Source organism: Centroberyx affinis, unplaced genomic scaffold (assembly GCF_046629955.1).
Source record: "Centroberyx affinis isolate AG114_WGS23_722 - 3 ecotype Tasmania unplaced genomic scaffold, CSIRO-AGI_Caff_v1 ptg006789l_1, whole genome shotgun sequence".
Taxonomy (NCBI): Eukaryota; Metazoa; Chordata; class Actinopteri; order Beryciformes; family Berycidae; genus Centroberyx; species Centroberyx affinis.
The window spans coordinates 24,685-45,877 of NW_027283444.1; the positions used below are offsets into that span (position 1 = coordinate 24,685).

Below are 21,193 nucleotides of genomic sequence, written 5' to 3' on the forward strand. Positions count from 1 at the left end.
TTATTAAAACAAATGGTAATTGTGCCATTATTTATCAGTGTACTAACAAGCCCTAAATGGGGCACAGATGTGTGATGCCACAGTGAAGACCACAAAGCTATAGGCTGTTCCTGAGCTATACATTGGAAGGATTAACATGTCAAGGTATTTTTTCTGTTGGGAATAAGAAAGAGGGGAATGTGGTTTGTGTAAAGCTAAATTCCCCACCTACAGTCCATCAATAACATGTTAAAGATAGACCCGACAGTTTGTTTTAGGTTGTGGAGAAGACATACATTTTTTGTGACTTTCTTAATCCTTGTATTTTTCTCCAGTCCTGACAAACATTACAAATATAAACAACCATTTTACAGCCTCTAAATACGAGTGAACGTAGAAAAATATCCTGAACTGAGTCAAGTTTTCAAAAGAGGGCACCATACTGAATCAAATTAGGGCATGGACCAGTTCTGTAAAGTCTCAATAGTATTTCCAAGAAGCCACTGTGTCAGATATGAAAAATAATTTTAAACAGCAAATCAATAAATATATTAAAAAAAAAACAGATGCACAATATGAAAGAGGGGTTTTATTACATAATGTAAGATATACAAAGAGTCATAACACATAGGTACAAAAGAGCATACACAAAAAACACATAAGCACAAGATGTTACAGGATGTTCAATATGCCAAGGGGTCAAAGATCTGAACTACTGAAAAGTATGAATGTTTCCAAGATGTTTGTGACAGTGAGGGCTGCATAATTTTTATTTGCATCATTGCATGAGGCAATGAAAACGTTTTGTTTTTTTTGGCTGTCTCCGGTATAAACACCAGCACTGTCAAAAATTCTCAGGTTTAAAACAAACTTAAAAACAAATTACACACACTTTTTTCTTTGGAACGGAAATGTGAGAAAGTAATGCAATATAAAGCCATCCGTTTCTCACATAGCATTCTCAAACACCATGTTAAAATGTCAAATGTTTACAAAATGCTGTATAGTACTCCTTTAAGACATCTTAGTGAGACCAGAGGTTATGGCAACACAACATATTTCTCTTAATGATACAGGAACCTTTGATCAGCCCTGGTAAGTAAGCAGCAGTTAAGCCAGGCTCACAAGCATCTCTTATTGGTTTATTATTTCAAGGTTTTCATCGGCATGGCTGGCATTCAGCAAATTTCCTGTGGAAAGTTCTCCACTCCTTGATGGAATGTAACCACACAGACCGACTAACATGGGTCTCCAACTTTGCCAATAACACAAGCTCAACTAGGTAAGAGTTGAAACAGCACTGCATGTTTTGCTGCCACCATTTGCTGCATCTAACATAGTGTAAGCTGCTGTGTATGACTGCTTGTACATATAGGCCTACTTTACCGTGGTATGCGTATTTGTGTGATTGTCATTGACATGTGTGTGTTCCGTGTTTTGCTCATCTCTCCTCTTGCAGGAGCTGCAGCCTGTCCTCTCCGTAGCGAGGGCTACTGTGTCCGGTATCAATGGCCTCGCAGTCATCTGTGAAAAACACAAGGTCCTGCAAACAAAACAAGGAGCGGGTCAAGCTTTGCACATCTGAAAACAGAACCTGAAGGTCAAGAGTGCTGTGGCCTTTTAAGAGGGTCTTACCTGATAACAGACTCTGGTGATGATGGTGTACAAGTTCTGGACTTTCTGTTTCAGCAGGATCATTCTGAGACGCTCCTTGCAGTACTGGTTAGGATGGTTCAGCACCACATAGAGGAAGTCGCGGAGCTTGGTTGTGATGCAGGAGTTCTACAAAGACAGAGCAACATCTCTGAGTATGAACACCTAACAAGAAACACTTACACTGTACACCAACTATCATCTACAGAATGATTCTGGATTACTTTATTAAAGAGGTTTTGTTGATTGACCTTTCCACTAACAGTTGGAGGTCATGTGTTGTCATGAGGTCCAAACATTGTATTATCTCAATGTCATCAGTTTCAGTAAATGTGTTAAGGCTGGGTATAGGTCAAGGAAAATAATTTGATTTGTTTAATATACTTATATAGGCTGCTCATCTTCACATCACAAGCCCCCAAATTGACACACATTAGGCCACAGAGCTCCATTAGATAAGGTTTTGTCCCAGGAACCCCAATACAGGAAGATATATATTGAATTAACTCTACACAATGTGTGGGAAGACAACAGTAGTGAGAGTGAAACCCATGATTAGAATAACCATACTTCTTATCTAACTGGGATCATTTTTAGTGAATTCAAGTGAAATTAAACTATTTCTCATTTACAGGGGACCATCTGGAACCCCTTTCAGGACCCCTAGGGGGGGCCGGACCCCACCTTGGGAACCACGGCTTAGACAATGGACTATTTACATCACGTGTATTATCCGGTTGCTGTAAACTTACATGAACATCAATGAAGATCGTAGGCAGGACCTCGGCACACGTTTTCTGCAATCCAACAAACATGATCATTAGGCAAAGCAGAGCGCCAGTTTAAAAAGCCTCGCGTAAGTTATAAATGCAATCGATGTGGAACTACTTACCGTGCGATGATAATTATGTATTTTATCCAGCAAAGCCATTATTTCTTTGCTCAAGCCAAGCGCTCTGGAGTAGCAGGTCGGTGGCGCGCAGTCAGACAGCCGCAGAAAGCTGAAGAAACACACGACGGTGGCAAGTCCCAGCCTCATTTCGGATACTCTGGTTGCCGGTCAGGACAGGTTCCAGTGGCTTGGACAGTCCGCAGTCTTTCAAATCGTGAAGTGGACGCTTTGCTGCCGTTTTAAGGTTGGAGTGCCCCCCCCCCCCAAAAAAAAAAAAAAAAAAAAAGATAGACGATGACGTTGCCGAGCGCAGCAAAGGCAGAAGAAAACAGTTGGGGCCCGCTGCGCCTTGGAGAGGAGAGCGCATTAATGCTGTTTTCATGCAGCTTAGAAATGCCATGGGTTTCCTCCTTGGTGATAGCACAGCCAAAAGCAATATCCTGTCTCTACCAAATTGTGGTTTCTCAATTTTATAAATCCAGGATATACACCTCAGCTTCTCCTTTTCAATGGGAGTCATTCACTTTAATGACAAGGTAATTTCAGCAATGTTCGCCCTGTAGAGCAGCTTTCTCAACGGGAGTCCGGCCCCCAGGAGGAATTGTAGGGGGTCCCGAGCAACATCTGATATAGTTTATTTCAAAATATTTTTGGAAATATTGCACAATGAAAGAATGTGGGAATGTATTTGGCTACATGTTGTATACCTGTACACCTAGAGTGTAGACAGGTATACAGTTCTCATATTAACCACAAAACACCATGGAAATAAATACATGGGAGTCGTTGGCATGAAAGCTTGGGAACCCCTGCCATAGACTATTAATACTATAGTGATTTTTGTGGAGAGGGTTAGTCTGTCCTTCCCCCACAAATCAAAGAGATCTAGCCTACTGAAATCTGATCCGTAGCTTAGTGGACCTTTTCCCCATTCAAAAGATGATGTCTGTTCAAGAAAGAGGCATGGAGGAATAATGACTTGTGTGAACACTGGATTAAAATACAATCCACAAACATTTGATTGAATAGACCAAAGATTGCAGGGCAGGGGGGAGCATGTTGATGCCATGCATCTGTTTGTCTGACACTACAACAGACATGTCAACCACTCGTGTGGCCTTACAAATCATTCTGCCTATAAACTAATTTGAACTAATGAGCAAAGGAACAACTCTGAAAACAGTTAGTCAGCTGCCTTCACTTAGAAACAAAGTCAGTGGCTACATAAAACTTGAAAAGTACAGCAAATATCCTAAAGTTTGTGGCTACATATCAAAACTATTTTTTCATGTTGGACCTCAGTATTATTATACCATCATTAAGTACCATCATTCTGCAAACGCAAAAATAGCAAAAAGCAATGTTTGTAAATCTCAAGGTAGGCTTGTTGGAGCCACTGAGCCCTTCTTCAGATTGAGGAAGTTCCTCTTCCTCTTTCTCCTGGTGGCGTCCATGTTGTCATGTGACTCTGGTGGAACCCGAAACACAAACACCCTTTCTCCGGTAGCAGGGAATGGGATGCCCAGTGCGGTGCTGGCAGAGGTGGAAGAAGCCTCCTCTACCCCTTCTCTTGGAGTGTCATGGTACTGCTGTGTGGCTGTAGTTCCATGGCATGCCATGGCTGATTTATGAATGGGCTGTTGTACGCTGGTAATAACGTCTTCCTTTCCCTTCTCCTCAACCAGCACTGGTACAACATCTCTTGGAGCCTGGAGACGAGGACTGGGGAACAGTTTTTCCATCAAACTTTGCCTCTTTTCCTGGAGTCTGGGAGATTGGGAGTACAAAGGAGCCGTTGTTAGTGGGACTGTGTCAAAGTGCTTACCTCATGCATGTGGTCACCGCAGCTCAGTCATGTAATTCCTCTGATGAAAGGGATATTTCACTTAAAAAAGGATTTGTCAGTGGTGTTGGTGCACCGTGAAATAGAAAGATCCACCTTTAGGATATTATAAACACAGAATATTTATTTTGAGATAGAGAGGAATTGGCAATGGAGCGGCAACCTTGACATACAACTCACCCCACTGCTAGAGACAGTTAAATAAAGCAGCTATAACATAGTTTGTTATCTTGAACTTACCTGTCTCGGTCCACAGTGTTGCTTGGCACATTCCTATGCACCATGTCTTCCCTTAGTTTGACCAGAAGAGTTGTACTCAAACCCCCAGGACACCTGGTCAAAAATGAATCAATGTGCAGTGAGCCTGGTAATCATAAACAGCTTCTGAAGACAATGCCAATTTCATAAATAAATAAAAGTAAAAGTAGCAAAACAGAATACTGCAATTTCGACATCACATGAGCCTGTAATTTTTCATCAAGGGGAAAGTTACTCCAGATGGCCCCCAAAACGAGGAACTGCAGTGGTGTGCAGTACCCCTGGCCTACAAATCATGTTCACCCATGTCAATCCTTCATTATATTTATAAGCATCATCATGAACATTTTGGACATTTTTTCAAATGAATGAATTATGACGAAATAGGTGTCCACATGTGTTGCAGTGTGAGGGAGCTACATGCACTCCCTCACAAATCAGGTAGAAAGCCCGCCAACACTCACTCACTCTGTCCCCACCATCCTTGGTTATATTCTGGTGGGTTTTTTTAGTTATCCACTAAACAATGATCCAGTTTAGTTGATTAATGCAAATACTTTATTCCTAACTTTTGTTACAGTACCAGATTCCCTCTGTTCCAAGTTTATTTTCCTACCATTAATCAGTTTTCTCTGAGGTCCTCTTCCTGGTGAGGGGGCGGCCCAATCACGCACGCGTGCATGTGAGTGCTGCCTAACTACACCCCAGTGTTTCCAATTGGACTGTGCCAAGTGTGTCCGGATGAGAGAGAGGGGGGGGGGGGGGGGGGTTGAGTTTTTGTGCATTTATTTTCTTTTATTTTCCTGCCAGCCCAGTAATAATTTTATGGAAAAATGCTACTTGAACATTGTGTAACTGTAAAGCTAAAAGGAATAGTTCATCCAAAAATGAAAATTTTGTTATTATCTACTTACCCTCATGTCAGTTGAAACACTGGTGAAGTTTGTATATAAACATAACAAACAGCGAGCTAGCTGTCTTCACCGAAACAACTGGAGAGAATGGGGACCGTTGTCTTTAGAGTTACAAAAAGAAAAGAGCGAAATATGCCCATAAAATCACTCCAAAAAGCATAATCCAAGAGTTCTGAAATCAAACAATTGCACTGTGGGTCCAAAAGTCCAACATTTACTTCATTATCACCTTGATTTTCCCCACTCACAGCTCTGGTTACCCTACAGTGAGTCTTAATGCTGTCATGTGCTCCTCAGCTCGTACTTCCGAGTTTTACAATCGTAAATACAACTCGACCTCTATTCAAGTACTTTTTAGTCACAAATAGAAAAATGGACCCTGAAACAAAAGTAGCTTTTTTGGTGACTGTTTCAGAAACCAAAGTGGCACAGAGCTACTTTGTACTGAAACGGCAGAATGAAGAGAATATTCACATCAGTTTTGTAACAGATACTTCAATAAGTTTATTGGCTAAAGGTAAAGAGTTAGAATGTCACATCTTGGCATCTTGGGTATCATGGAAAATTTTACTTTCCCATTTGTATTAATCACTTCATTGGGTCAAGCGCACTCTACCTGTAATTACAATATTTTCGACAGTATCTGCTTGCTATTGATGTGACTTGTTCCACAGTACAGAATATGTGCAAAACAAAATCTATAATAATAATGATTATGAGGTAAATATTGGACTTTTGGACCCACAGTGCAATTGTTTGGCTTCAGAACACTTGGATTATGCTTTTTGGATTAATTGTATGGTCATTTTTTTTGCCCTTTTTTGGAACTCAAAAGAAATGGTCTCCATTCACTCCAGCTGTTTTGGAGAAAGCTGCTGTGGAGCAGGACTGGCAAACTCTAACAAATTTAAATTTGGGTAAACTATTATTTTAAAACTACTTGCTTATATGTCAAAATGGTTTATAGCCATTTGTACTTTTGGTGGCAGTCCTGCTGCGAATATGAATGATACTGACCAGTTTGTATTTAAAGCTGTGGCTTGATTTACTCGGGGTGTGACAGGCTACAGGCTGGGGGAAGTTTCACTGTGTCATTGTCTTTCTTTGTTTTTGGGCTAACTCTGGCCTTAGACTGTATATGGTTTGAATGCCAGGTAAACCAGAAATCACAGCTCTGAACCAAACTTCTGGACTGTTGTTGCCTTCTTCCTCTGCCCCACACTTCCTAGAACCACTAGCCTATATCCTTTTGAGTAGGGGTTTTACACCTTAACCTACACAATGTTTGATAAAAAACAAACAAATAAAAAAAAATGTTTTTTTGTCAATATGGTACAGTCCTCAGGGTTGCAGTATACCTAGCATACTGTACAGACCTCCATTATGAGTCTCTACATACTGTGGCAAAATATCCCTCCACCTGGCAGAGACCAAAGAGCTAAAAAAAAAACCCAGATCTTCCATATTGTTCCAATTGAACTTTTTCATTCCTTTGTCCTTGGCTAGACAGCTCAGGTCCAAGGGGACGTAATAAATGGGGCATTATTCATCAGCAGTGTCATCCAAACTCAGCATGGGCCAGACATTGACAGTAAGTGTTCCACAGACCGAGCCAACGTATCAGGAGGAGATGGAAATGAAATGATGATGAGTCCAATGATTCCTCTCTATCTTGGATCAGGGAAATTGACCCTTGTGGGACCACATACAGACAATACTTGCTATTTGAATTTAAGAGAATGATTGGAGATGGCAGACCCTGCCTGTATATAATCAGTGTCTTCACTTAGAAAACTACCTTTTTAAATTACAGAACTATTGAACTGTGTCTGCTTACTTAGGGCAAAGGGGTTTAACAACATCCAAGTTGTTCTATGACTTTCTTTAAAAAAATCTTGAAAAATCCCCCAAAAGAAACTTGGATACCATGGCATGACAATGGCTTTCATAGAATTGGCTAATTCACATTCAAGTTCAAACAAAATTTTTATGCAAACTCAAGACTGGTTTGAGAGTTGGAAGAACCAGCCAGATCCTGTACGCTGATTTCATCAAACCTGAGTGGTTTGATGAAATGTCCTTACTGTTCTAAAAAAGGGATAGACAATCTTGGCAGTGTTCAATTAAAGAGTAATGTCTGTGATGTACAATTTACATTGTGTGGTAGGTAGTTCAAATTGTATAACATGACCCAATTCATCAGAGAGACAAAATAAAGTAGTTTCTTGTGTGTGACCATGTTTTTTCAAAATATGAAACAAAGTGCAGCCACCGTTTACAGACAGGTAAATCCTGGTACAGCTCTCAACTGCTGACAGACAAAATGCTAAATCTGCTGTGGGGTGCAAACTCCTCCAAGTGCTAGATGTGGGGGTTTGGACTTGGCATGTGGGTACATTTCAACAGAGAATCTAAAAAAAGTTCTGTCAGCAACACATGGTTCAGTTTGACAGATGTACAGATTTCCCAGTCCGAAAACAATACATTTGTGCAAGATGAATCTATTTGTGTGCAGATTTCCTCTTGGCCATGACAAGCACACTGTCAAGACAGCCAAGTCTTCTGACACAATATGCCTCAGTACTGTGCGCCGTTTATGCACAAGACTTCATTAAAAATTGGATGTCTTTATAGCTTGCAGCATAGGTATGATATCATAATGGCAGAAACTATCCCCTACTAAGAAAAGTATATATTTATTCTTGCTACACTTAACACTCACCTCTTATGCATCAAACACATTCACCTCATGTGACCCTACACTACACTGTAAATTAGATGTAAGAAACTCTTAGGACTTTCTGAAAGCAGATCTGGAGGAATGGAGAATGTTTCCCACTACACAAATCCTGAACCAGGTTCTTACCCTGATTGGTCCTGCTCTGCAGAGGATGAAACAAGGGGCTGTTTGGGGCAGAGGGCATCGATGATGGAGAGGAGTTCAGATTCAGGCAGGGTGGGGAGGAGCAGACGCAGGGCCTCCAGGAAAACCTCAGCAGACACCTGACTCTGCTTCACTAGCCGAGACGCAAACTCCAGGTCCTGGGATGAAGAGAGATTATCATATAATAACATGACATGGGGGCCACAAGAGCAGACACAATGCTGAAGAAGAGACAGACATCCCACCATCACTAATACAGATGTTGTCTTCCTCCACTTGCATGCACACACACATAAGATTATCCCTTTATTTTTCCTTGATATTAATATATTTTTTTATTAAAAGTCACATCAGAAAAAGCCATTTGGACAAAGTCAGACCTGATCACAGTTTGCATACAGTCTCTTGAGCTCCAGTTGTTCCTTCAAATCCTCCATGGCTTGGCTGTTTGTGGTCGAGTCTTGCAACCTAGAAGCGGCACAGACAGTTGAAACTTTGTAGCTATTTGCAAAAATTACTAATCTGTATTAATCAAAAGCTTTTACAGTAATTCCTCATTCCTCCTGAGATCAGAGTGACATAAAAGCCCACCTCTCAGTCAGCAGCGTGATGACCTGCTCACACTTGTAGAGCGCCTGCTGGAGGATGATAGCCATCCTGCAATCTCGTTGCACCTGAAACAGTCTCTCCTCTTTCCCATCCTCCTCCTCCTCTTCACCAGAGTCCTCTGGGTTTGCTCTATTTGACTTGTCTCTGGGCTGAGCTGTTTCCAGGCAGTCTAACTCTGTCCTCTCCTTCTGAAGCTGCTGGTCTGCTTCCTCCAGTCCCTGTGGCACGAGTCAAATTAAAGACGGAACAAAAGTAGAGTCTGGAAACTGAAAGCTGCTCCCAAGGTGTAGAAATTAGGTGTATAAACTCCATTTTGAGCTCAGTGCTCTACATCAGACATCTTTCAGCTTTTAGTATGCCGACTATACATTTGTTCCATGTTTTATATTCTGTCCAGTACATGTTTAACATTGGGATGTGCATGTTTTTACTCTTTTAAGAGTCACATTAAAGAAGAAAAAAAAATACCTCAAACTCTGCTTCAACCTTATAATTATGGTTATTGTGTTGTTTGATGAGTCACTGTTCTGCATGTATGTGCATTATAGCAACTTCTGTAAAGTCTGGACATTACAAGTTAAAAAAGATGCAGAAACCTGGCACTTTGATCAAGTCTTCAGTTTCATACAGCAATACATTTGTTACAGTGCAAAGGAGGCTAAGTGAAGCAATTCTGTCATCTCAGAAGAGACAGGAGAATGGAAACTTTCTGAGAATCATGCTTTAGTCTCAACCTTATTGGTTATATGCCTCAAAGCCTGTGTGCAGCCCGTAAAACATTTTTGCAGTGTAACAACAAAAAGGTCCACTTGGAGTCAACAATTTCCTACCATGCAGTGGCTCTGTATGCTCTGGGCCATGTCTTGTCTCTCCAGGCTCTTTGCCTCTCTGAGCTGCTGGGTGAGCAGGCTGTGCAGGGTGAGCATGGCTCTGGAGGTCTCTAAGACCTTGGTCCTCCTCTCAGCCTTCTGGTAGTGGATGGCAGCCATCTGCATCGCCAGGTTGTCTGCCTGAGAGCGCAGCTCATCCTCTCTCTCCCTCCGCATGTCCTCCAAGACCTGGCAAAATAAGGATGGATGAGTTGTAATCATCTTATATAACCTAGAACCACATCAATGCAATTTAGACACTGAACTCTTGCACACACACAGCTATTCGCTGGTTCTTACAACTGCAAAAATGTAGCTAGTGTAGACCTATATGTGCTTAGCGGAAGAGTTTGATGTATAATCAAGACTAATACACTAGTCCCCTGTTACTAATCAATCATTCACTGCATTTAACAATGAGTTATAGTAACAGTAATTGTCTGGAGTGACAAAAGAGCTTTTCCCTCTATCTTTCCATCTCTCCTTCACCTTATCCATGGCGCTGCTCTCCATCTCCTTCTCCTTCTCAAACAGTTGGATCCTGTCCTCTAGTCTCTTCTGGAAGAGGAGCAGCTCAGATGTGTCTGCTTTCTGTCTGGCCTCACTGGATTTCCCCTTGGATTGCGGCTCCTTCTGTAAAAACCATAATGTCTTTGAGGTGGTTGGGAAAATGACTCCACAGCATGCTGTGATGATGTGATTAAAAATGAAACCACTCTGTGGAGCCCTTTATTATCTCTGAATAACAATGTGCACTCATCCTGCTGCCTCACAACTGATGCTGATCACAATGTGGGCTACATTGGCAGTCACCATTCTCCACTCTCATTAGTTTGAGAAAACATTAAATACCCCATTATCTCCTGCAGTGGTTTAATTCAAGTGGTGGTGAATTCCTCCCTTGAAATTAGCTACAGAAGTGTTTGTGCATCTTGATGAGATTTATAAAGGAAATGTTTTTACATAGTCAAAGTTAGCATAGAGAAAAGGAAGTGGACATAGAGGCATCTCTCCCAAAAGGAATAACAGCTAGAGAACAAAAGGAGAGCGAAAAAAAAAAAAATCAAATGCTGCCAACTGTCTCTAATGGTAGCTCTAATGCTAAATTATCCTGCACACATGCATAATTTCCTTTGGATCTTGAACATGGGGGTTCTTAAGGAGAAAAAGCAGTGATGTGTGTGTTATGTACTTTGATCACTGTTTCTCATGTTCCCATCTAACATGTATCAACATTGTACACAGTTCAATAATAGCAGTGCAAAAATTAGATGTTAAATAATGAAACAATTGTACAGAATTTGTTTTGGTTTATGTCTTATAGAAAGAAGCTCATAATTCTGTCAGTCTTTCATCAGAAAATACAGTACAAAGTGTGCAACCTGCTACTCCCACCTGCTTTTTTAATGAAATAGACTGATGAGGTAAATTCAGGCCCTTATTGTTTTCATTAAAAAAAGAGGGTTCAAGACAGGTTAAAGAAGATTTTTAAGCCTAGAGACAACTGACACAAGGATTGCGCCAAAGGAGGTGTAACTCAATATTAGGAAGGCAAATATGTCCTCTAGTTTCTCTTACACCACTAGAGGGCACCTGTGTGTATGCTGTACCACTTCAATTTAAGCCCATAAAGTTCCAAATGAATACATGGAAACTGAATTCAATAATGTGTGGTTAGTTTCTCACCTCTGTGTATGTGTTCTCCATCTGCTGCTCATGCTCCTTCCTCCAGGCAGCCAGGGCGGTGTGGAGTTTGGCTCTGCAGACGGCATGGGGCAGCATCAGGCAGCGGTCCATCACAGAGAGACACTTCTGGAACTCCAGTTTCATCCTCAGCCTGTCATCTTCTGACAGGGTCAGCTGGGAAGAGCACAAACGCCTAGGACAGAAAGAGAAAAAGAAGACCAACAGATAAACACAACTGTAGCCCTGGGAGAAAACATTTCACTTCCATGACCTGAAAACCTTTTTCCTGGTTTGTTGATACTGTTTTTCAGCTCAGAAAAGCTCTAAAGGGGTAACGTCTGGTTTCCACTACAGTTGGGACTTGCTAATACTATGAACTATGTGAAACAAGTTGTGAAATACATTCTAGTATATTCCTGTAAAATTCCCTGATATTCCCTGAATTTATCAAATTCTGCAGCTTTCCCTGCCTGGAATACACCTCTCAAAATTCAATGATATTCCACAAACCAGTGGGATCCCTGACACACACACACACATACACACACACACACACACACTTGTAAATGCTTTATTTGATCCACTGAAATAAATCAGTGCATCACTGACCTGAAGAAAGCTCGGCCATGGGCCCTGAGCTCCGTCTGCTGCTGCAGCTCTCTCTCCATGGCTTCCTGCAGAGCCTCCCTGGTGCACCTGAGGGTGCGTACGGCTGCCTTGCCTTCCTGGTGCAGCCTCTCCTGGGCCTGGAGGAGAGCGCTGGGCCCTTGTCCCTGGCCCTGTCCTGGCCCAGACTCTGGTTCCATCTGGAGCAGAGACCGTGGAGCCCCTGGGGGCCAGAGGGCGAGCAGGGCCTGGGATGCAGAAGGCTGGATGGCCTTGACCTCTGCCATGGCACTCTGGATCACACGCATGGTCACCTATGGAACAGGTGGAGGATGGAGATGGGGAGTGAAACAAACAGCTCAATATTAGATGTGTGTGAGTTTGTACGCGTCTTTCACAGTGATTAGGATCTAACAAGACAGGTGTGCGTGGTGAATGTGCCTGAGGTGTGCGGTTATGTGGCACCTTGCGGATGTCAGCGGCAGCCTCCTCATCCAGGTTGTTGATGAGCTCGGCTAGCTCCAGGCTCTGGGCCGTCAGTAGGTTCTGCCAGCAGTGCAGGTGCTGGGCCACCTCCACCCTTTCCTCCAAGCCCCTAGACAGGCCCGACAGATCCCTCTGCCTCTGCCTGTGGCCCTGCAGCTGGAGAGAGTAGGAAGCTGGGTTGGATTATGGTGATATATTATTGAGAATCATCATCATTATCATTATCATCAATAACACCCATCTTTGCTCAACCTCAAAAAATGTACTAATTATTCTGGACCAAAGATTCCTTATGGTGTCCAAAATGAGATATCCACCATATATAAAAAATAATTGACACCTAATGTTAAAAATTTAAATTTGAATTTAAAGTAACTACTATCAAAACCTTTAAGAGTAATCTTAAAGGGAAAATCCACCCTAAAACACTTTAAGCGTCTTTGAGTATCTAGAAAAGCGCTCAACAAATATAATGTATTATTATTATTATTATTATTATTAACACTGTTGAAAAACAGCTACTAGTATTTCTGGGTCCATTTTATTGTTTGGTAGCGGGTTTTTCTTTTCCTGCATATAACTGGCCAAACATAGACAATGTGACATCATGTTTCCAACGGAGTTACAATGGAGTTTGATAGTAGAAAAGTTAAGTTAAGTTAAGTTATCTAAAACTTCAATGATAAACATCAGGTTTTGTTGTCAGTCCCTGAGAATAAAAGAGCAAGGGCTTCTTTCTAGACTTCTTTCATCAATCAGAGCAACAATGCACTGCAGCAACAATCACAGACATGCCTCAATGTACACCACCTAGTTGGCTAGCTAGCTATATTTATATGCCTATACACCCATGTTTGATTGAAAACAAGTTCACGGCTGTTCTCTGGAGATTGTCAAACGTAATTCTGGGAAATGTAGGAAATCACTAACTTAAGTATAAGTAGACAAGGAAGTAGGTACACAAAAAAAGTAAATTACAACATTACCTCACAAAATAACTCTAAAAATTTCAGGTAACATTTTTCCAAAATGGATATATAGTGTTTTGGAATTAAAACCCTTCATGTGCATGATCTCCTCACCATGTCAGAGATGAGCTCCCTCCTCTTCTTAATGAGACCACAGTGCATGGCTCTCCTCTCTTGGCTCAGCGCCTCATCCAGTCTCTGCCTCACTATCACCAGCTCTTTCTGGGCCTTGTCCTGGAGCAGGTCTATCTGCTCTGCAGGCACTGTGCTCCCTCTGGTGGACAAGAGGACAGCATGCCGGGTTAACATACAGGTCTGTTGTCCATATACCCAGGAAATCTTGATTGACTGTGTTTGGGACGAAAATGGCACTTCTCCATTTCCACTGTTTTAGATTTCTGGTAATTTATACATGTTTACTTTACTTTACATGTATTTCACCTGATGTACTTTCACCGTCTTTAATTAAATAAAATTTGTCAAGTGTCCAGTTTCAGTAAAGCATTCTTTTCTTTTCTGTCTTATTTTGGATATAATTAAGAATAATTAAGAGTTTAAAGTAACCTATGGGGCTGAACAGTCACCCATACCGCATTACTGGGTTGAGAATGTATGTTTTCTGTGTAGCAAGGGAAAAATGCCACTGCCAGTCTAAAATTAATATTTCAAACATTTTGTATGCAATTATGTTTGCTCTCAAGTTTTTGCAGTTTTACTTTTTTTAGATGGTGGTATTATAAGATTGATGGCAATAACACACTTTTATGTTGGAGTGGCATTAATTCTACCATCTGAAGTAGTGATTACGAAGATGTGAGTTGACACAACAACTCTACTACTACCACTGAGAAAGAAAGCCCATGCGAAAGTGTTATGCAACTTACTTTTCTCCTATTGTAAAGTGCAGCTAGATGTAAAATTAAATAATCACAATGATACCATGATGTGTCTATGTATTGATACTACAATAGGAACCAACCTCCTGATGTGAGTGAACCAGTAGTCCAAACTGCTGGAGGTGCTAGAGAAGGTGTCAGAAATCAGGCTCTTGAGGCTGTGGAGGCTGTGCACCAGGAACTTCCTCTGTGCATGGCGTTCGGCCAGCACACGACGCTGATTGGCTTGGACCACGTCCAGCACCTCCTCTAGCTGATCCTGGACAGAAAGGAGAAAAATATTTAAATATTTTCATTTTTTAAGTGCTATCCTGACTTCACATGCCAAATGCCACAGGTTATGTGTCAAAATAAGCTGTGCATCTATTGCTACCTGTAGATCATATACTGTATTGTGTGCTGCATGTCCTGTTGTACAACTTTTTTGCTGAAAATAAAGATATTAAAATTGTAATGAAACATTTGAGGTTGAAATATGTGTGAAAAACTGTACTTTTACATTTCACATTCTCTGTTCAGTATCTTTGCAGATGCCACCTCTGGATATCATTATCTTGTATGTGAAGTTAAATTAACACAACCAATACAACTTGCATTAATTTCTGCCTCCATTCATTCATTCACCAAGCATGACACTCAAATGGTCAATTCTAATGTGGCACTACTTTGAAATTAACTTTCTTAACTTACTTGGCAGGTGAAGTAATCATGCTGAAGACTCTTGGCTGTGGTCTTCTCCAGCTCACCCATCCTGGTGGCCTCCTCCAGTTCCTCAGAGAAGATCTTGTGGAGCTCCACCCGGCGCCACTCTATGATGTGTCTCTGGACTTTGGCCGAGGCTTCTTCGTGTCGGACGAGCAGGGTGCGTTGGAGCTGGCTCTGGTTCAGCTTGTGCTGCTTCTCCAGGAGGACACTGAACTGAAGGAGCTCCTGGGAACAGACAATTAGAACAATGTCTAGGTGACATTTGAAAAGGACAGAACTGACAGTTTGATGGTAGCATTTTAAAGAGAGTGGTAAACCAACAAATTACAAAATCAGGAATATCTCAATGCAGGTTTTTTTTATACCAAATCTAATAAAAATAAAAATAACTAAAAATAACTAGGAATTACTACTCTTCTGAGCTGTAAAGATGCATCCCATCCGTGTGCTGTGACTTATAGGGTGGTAATGATATCATTATTAGAGGCCTATTTATTATAACCAATTTCAATATAACTTCCAGCAAGTTTTTACCCCAATATTTCATGGGCAAAAACCTTGATAGGTAAGGTGGGTTCCTATTTGAATATTTATACAAATAAATATTATTATTACCTGTTGGTCTGCATGCTGACACAGCAGCTCGGCCCTGGCCTTCTCAGCAGCTTCCCTGCGGTGCTCCAGCTCCATTTCCTCCCGAGTCTCCAGGTTACACTGGCCAGCCAGGGCCGCCATGCGGGCCCCCCGCTCCTCCTTCAGCCGGCCCTCCATGCCCAGCAGCTGGCCATGGAGCACACTGAGCAACCTCTGCTGGGCCTGGGTGCTGGCCTGGCCCCGGGACCGCAGGCTTCCCAGCAGGGAGGCCATCAGGTCCTTGTAGATCTGAACCCGGGTGGCCTCCAGGTTAGTGGTGGCGCGCAGCAGGCTGGACATCTCAAGGCTGGCAGGGAGGAAATGAGGAGTTAGCAGGGTAAACATACAGGTTTTGGTTCAGATATAGAAATTGTGTGATGTTTATTGTCCCTGGTGGATTTGATGTTGACATTTATGAATATAATACACTGAATATTATATACTCTGCATTGGACCACTGGTATGAATGTGAGTGTGTGTCTATGTGTTTAGCCCTGTGATAAACTGGCGGCCTGTCCAGGGCCGCCTGCCTTCCACCCCATGTATGCTGAGATAGACTTCAGCCCCCAGTGACCCTGATAAGGAATAAGCAGGGAAAGGAAATAAATGAAAACTTACTTCAAGATGCGGTGGTTACCCATAGTATGTATTACTATGGAGAGGGAGGAAAAATAAACTACAGGGGAAGCAGATGTTACTTTAGCCACAGGATCCTATGCAATTGATGCATGGATAGTTTTGCCTAATTCACTATGGGCTGGTCTACTCACTTCTCCAGAGCCTGGTGCATGTTCTGGGGATCCTCCAGCACCATGATGTCCACCATCTTGTCTTCAAGCGCTGCCTCGTCTTTGGCTGTCTCACTCATGTTGCAATCTGCATATTCTGGGTCTGAATCGCCCCTTTTTTTCTGAGGCAAGCAAATATATATGCACAATATACATGAACTAAAACATAAAACCTTAAACAAAAATATTATAATATGAAATATTATAACATTCATTAAAGAATAAAGTTCTCTGAGATTACAACATTAAGTATGCATATGGGAAAGAAATAACGTTGAAAACTTTTGTTTTACAAATTATCATGTACTGCATATAGACTGGTGATAATCGACAAGGATCAAGATTTTTGTTTTTACAGATAATCATCAAGAAGAGCCTTATAATAGTTAAGTCAACAAATACAGTATAAACGTGTCATTGAGAATTAAAGGAGGTTTCAATAACAGTTCCTTCTTTATATTAACTAAATGGAAATGCATAAATGTGAGAATTTGTAATACCCTTTGCTGAAGAAGGTTCAGCCTGGTTCTGGGACCTATCAGGTTCATGGCCAGAAACCCCAGGGACAGCAACACCAAAGTAACAAAGAAACCACCAGCAAGTCCAGCAAAATGGACACCATGATTTGGATAAATCTAAAAATGGAGGACAAAAACATAATTCAAACTCCCCATTAAAAGATGGCAAATCCATCTGTTAGGAATCAGTCTCATGAACATGCTAAATCGGGAATACTGGATAGGAATATCAGCCCTCCATTAAAAACATTACAAGAGCAAAGATGTGATACTTTACTTAAAGCTACAAGTGTGCTTCCAGTGAAGGAACTGTACAAAAGTGTTAGGTAAGTGCCCACCACTTACCCTGTCAGTGGAATTCACCCTCAAGGTTAGATTAGCCATTAGTGGACCAAACATACTAACATCATTCTGTGGAGGCAAGAAAACAAAAATCTAGAGTAGAAGACACAGGGAAAGTCCTTATATACCTACGGATTGTGAATATTAATTTTGTGAAATTAAGAACATAGCTAATTATTTTGGTTCAAGGAAGTTGTTTTGTAAAAAAAATTATATGATACACAACTACTGTAGATTATATCTTGTTGCAGAAATAAGGGTTATCTTTCATTTTAAAAGGAGGGGAAACAGGGCAGCAAACAATACCTGTGAGGCGTTAGAGAAGGTGAGAAAAGCTGGAAGGTCCAGGACTTCACTCTTATGACTTTTGATGTGAGCAGTATAATTCACAACAACTTGGGATCCAGCTGAAAATTCAAATATGTTATTTACTGAGGATGCAGCGTAGCACAAATCTTAATATTTTAATTCAACAACCGTTACAACTGGACATGTTTGGGCTACAATCATTTTTTTTTTTAAATCCTCCCAGACTTACCAGGTAGTGAATCAATGGCAAAAGTCTGGTAGCCCGTTTCCACCACCTTGCCATCAGTCTTTAGGGGTACAATCCCAGAAATGGAGTCCCTGACGGCCACCTGGGATAGGTTAGTGCCACCCACTGGGCCCATGTTGTGGATTAGCAGGAAGAATGCCAGTTGGGGGGGATCAGTGTCAAGCTTCACCTGGGGCCCAGAGGATATAGATGATTCATTCTTCAACATGTACATTAGCAGAATAACTGATTGAGCACATTTAGCAGAAATAGGCTAAAATCCAAACAATCATATTGATGTACCTGTGCACACTTGTGAAATTTGACTCCAAATGCTGAAGGATTTGCCACACTCTGAACCTGCAGAAATATTCAACACAAAGACATTTTGTAACTCATTCCTTTCAATCAAATCCTTCTGTGGGTCATGTAATCCCGTGAAGAAGTATCTGAAAGGGACTTTTCCAAGATGTTTAAAATAATAATCTGTATCATTTTTATACAAATAAATTTCCATTTTGCTACTTTCTATTGACAATTGATATAACACAAGTGATTCAACCTATAGTTCATGAAACCTTTTACATTTGCTGTTTTAAACACACGGTATCGAGTAGGACTTTCCAGGAAAAATCCTCCGGTGCACAGAAAATTATCCATTTTACATTTATGGAAGCTGCAACAGCGGCTCATTTGGAATAAATAGAAGAACTGGGTAGTTAGTATGAGCAGTGATAGCCACCATGGCTGAACAGACAAAGAAAAGAGCATTATTTAAGAGTAGCAAAAACGCAGACATACCTGAGGCAGAGTGCGGCCAGGGTTGTACCTGGTGAGGCTGCTTCTGCGGCCTCTGCGGTGCAAGATGTTTGACATGAAGCTAAACGAGGTGTAAATGGAGTTTCCCCATGGGCCAGCAGGAGCTGCAGAGGAGATGGGCCCCCCCTCAGCAGAAAACACCATGGGCCCATACTTTTCCATGGTACCTGTGAGGTTATAGGAAGCATGAACAGCCTTAGTGAAGTGTTGTAACAGAGGCTGAAAATGGCAACAATACCACAACATTGTGGTTGTACATTCACCAGTTCATTCAACATGTACACATCTCTAGGACAGCATTCCACATCATGTATTTTGATTATAAAATTATTGTTATTATATTCTGCTCTTCAGATAGTCTTTGGGTGTACATTGGACTTACTGTATAACCAAACAATATTTACCTCTCATGAAGTTATATGTACTTTAGAATAGTTTGCCTCATCTATGCATAAAAATTACAGATTTGTCCAAATTCTGGGTTGTGTTGTTTGTTGTTGATGTATTTAGAAAGGAAAACAAACCATCCATCATCTGAAAACTCAGCTCAGCTGATTTCCCACTGTGGTCATGGTGAACTACATGGAAACTGGACAGACTCTGATATTGGAAAAGGGGACAAACAGCATAAATTATTTAATGTGTTGATATTTACTGATGAAGGCTTAATGATCCTATCAACTGACAGCTTATAGACAGTTTATAGTAGGGCGGATGTCCTGGCCTACACATCATATTCTACAGACTTAAGAAAACATCTTTGTTTGGTACAGATCCCCGCAAAAATCACACCATAATCATTTTAATACGTTTTTCAATGAAAATGAAAATAATGATGTAAAAATTATCATTCCCTCTAATATCGCAAATCATATTGCAATTGCAATATCAGTCAAAATAATCGCAATTAGATATTTTTTCAAAATCGTTCAGCCCTAGTTTATAGACATGCATACACATGGGCACCTCTCCAAACCCAAACAATTAGGCTATAGTTCAGTTCCTGTTATAGGCCTGATTATTATTTACTTATGGTACAAATAAATCAGTTCCCAAACTAGGGTCCAGTGACCCCCAGGGGTACTTGAAGGGGTTCCTGGGAGTCTCCAAGAAAATAAACATTAGTTTAATTTCACTAATATCACTTCATTCACTACAAGTGAATGAAAACATTTGATTTAACCTACTCACCCCATGTGCCTCCGAGAAAAAAGGCGGTGGCAGCATCATGTACCGTGACACATCCTGAGAAGAACTGTTATGACAGGGTCGATGTCCAGCCTTGTCCCCCGGTATAGCGGAACGGCGTGTGAATTCACACTGGGTTACATCACGACAACCATGAAAAAATGAAGATGGTGGGAATAAACATGCCACTTGAAGATTCAAGAAAAAAGACCATATCGTAACCCTCTCCGCGAGAAAGTGTACATGAAGCATTCGTTTTTAGTGTGCAGCTCTCACCGGGGAGAGCCGTTAGCTAACTGCCTGCATTGTTTCTGGATGTTGTCGGCGTCCAAGATGAAAACATTTTAACAGCTTTTCGCTCAGAAACAACAGCTCTAGCGACGTTTCTGACACACAAGAACATCTTATTTGTATTGTTTCAGAAAACAATTACAGCATGTTTTTCAACGGTTTGTACCAGGTTAGCACACAACAAAAAAGTCCAAAATCACTGGTATTGTAAAACTTAAGAGAAGACATTTCCAAACTTGGAGGAATACTGCTCCTCCTCCACGAGTGTCAAGCCAGACATTGTGAAAAAAGATGGTCTTCCGGTATTAATTTTCAAAATAAAACGATCGTCTCGTGTAATTTTTTTTCAGCGTACTAATGTAAACATTAATAGAGATGAGGACAAGGGCCATATATGAAAACAATTTTTGAGTTCTGATATTAATCTCAGAATTCTGAGAAACAAAGTTCTGGCTTTTTTCCTCAGACTTCTGACTTTAAACTTTCTGACTTTAAAGTCAGAATTCTGAGATTCAGACTTTATTCTTACAATTCTGACTTTAATCTCAGAATTCCAACTTTATTCTCAGAATTCTGACTTTAAACTCATAATTCTGACTTTAATCTCAGAACTCAAATACATTTTTCACATGTGACCGTAATCCTCTTCCGTACATTAAGAATATGTGGAAGAAGGAATATGTTGCAAAATAAAATAAAATTGTTGGGTTTTCTTTTTGAAATGGTCCATTTCGTTGTACATATCCACGGTAATGTAATTCTGTACAGTGTGTACTCTTTTCTAGCTCAGTGACACATTCCATGCTTTTATTTTGAAGATAAAATATCGTA

General features: G+C 41.0%; 2 protein-coding genes across 2 annotated transcripts; both read right to left on the reverse strand.

Annotated features, from left to right (window-relative positions):
- Positions 1-568: 568 nt before the first annotated feature.
- cytl1 (cytokine like 1) lies at positions 569-2,763 on the reverse strand. Its single transcript, XM_071513138.1, has 4 exons — positions 2,525-2,763; positions 2,385-2,429; positions 1,615-1,761; positions 569-1,522 (listed from the first exon to the last, which is right to left on the reverse strand). The coding sequence occupies exons 1-4, from the start codon at positions 2,669-2,671 to the stop codon at positions 1,421-1,423; spliced, it is 441 nt and encodes a 146-aa protein (XP_071369239.1). The 5' UTR covers positions 2,672-2,763; the 3' UTR covers positions 569-1,420.
- A 69-nt stretch (positions 2,764-2,832) lies between these two features.
- On the reverse strand, positions 2,833-20,422 carry LOC139639071 (limbin-like). Its single transcript, XM_071513137.1, has 23 exons — positions 20,075-20,422; positions 19,408-19,483; positions 18,866-19,050; positions 18,368-18,424; positions 18,068-18,254; positions 17,836-17,936; positions 17,533-17,598; positions 17,170-17,304; positions 16,652-16,791; positions 15,864-16,188; positions 15,234-15,473; positions 14,627-14,802; positions 13,762-13,921; positions 12,659-12,835; positions 12,197-12,507; positions 11,588-11,780; positions 10,391-10,534; positions 9,863-10,090; positions 9,015-9,250; positions 8,804-8,891; positions 8,406-8,581; positions 4,608-4,700; positions 2,833-4,291 (listed from the first exon to the last, which is right to left on the reverse strand). The coding sequence occupies exons 1-23, from the start codon at positions 20,321-20,323 to the stop codon at positions 3,898-3,900; spliced, it is 4,137 nt and encodes a 1,378-aa protein (XP_071369238.1). The 5' UTR covers positions 20,324-20,422; the 3' UTR covers positions 2,833-3,897.
- Between the last annotated feature and the right edge of the window lie 771 nt (positions 20,423-21,193).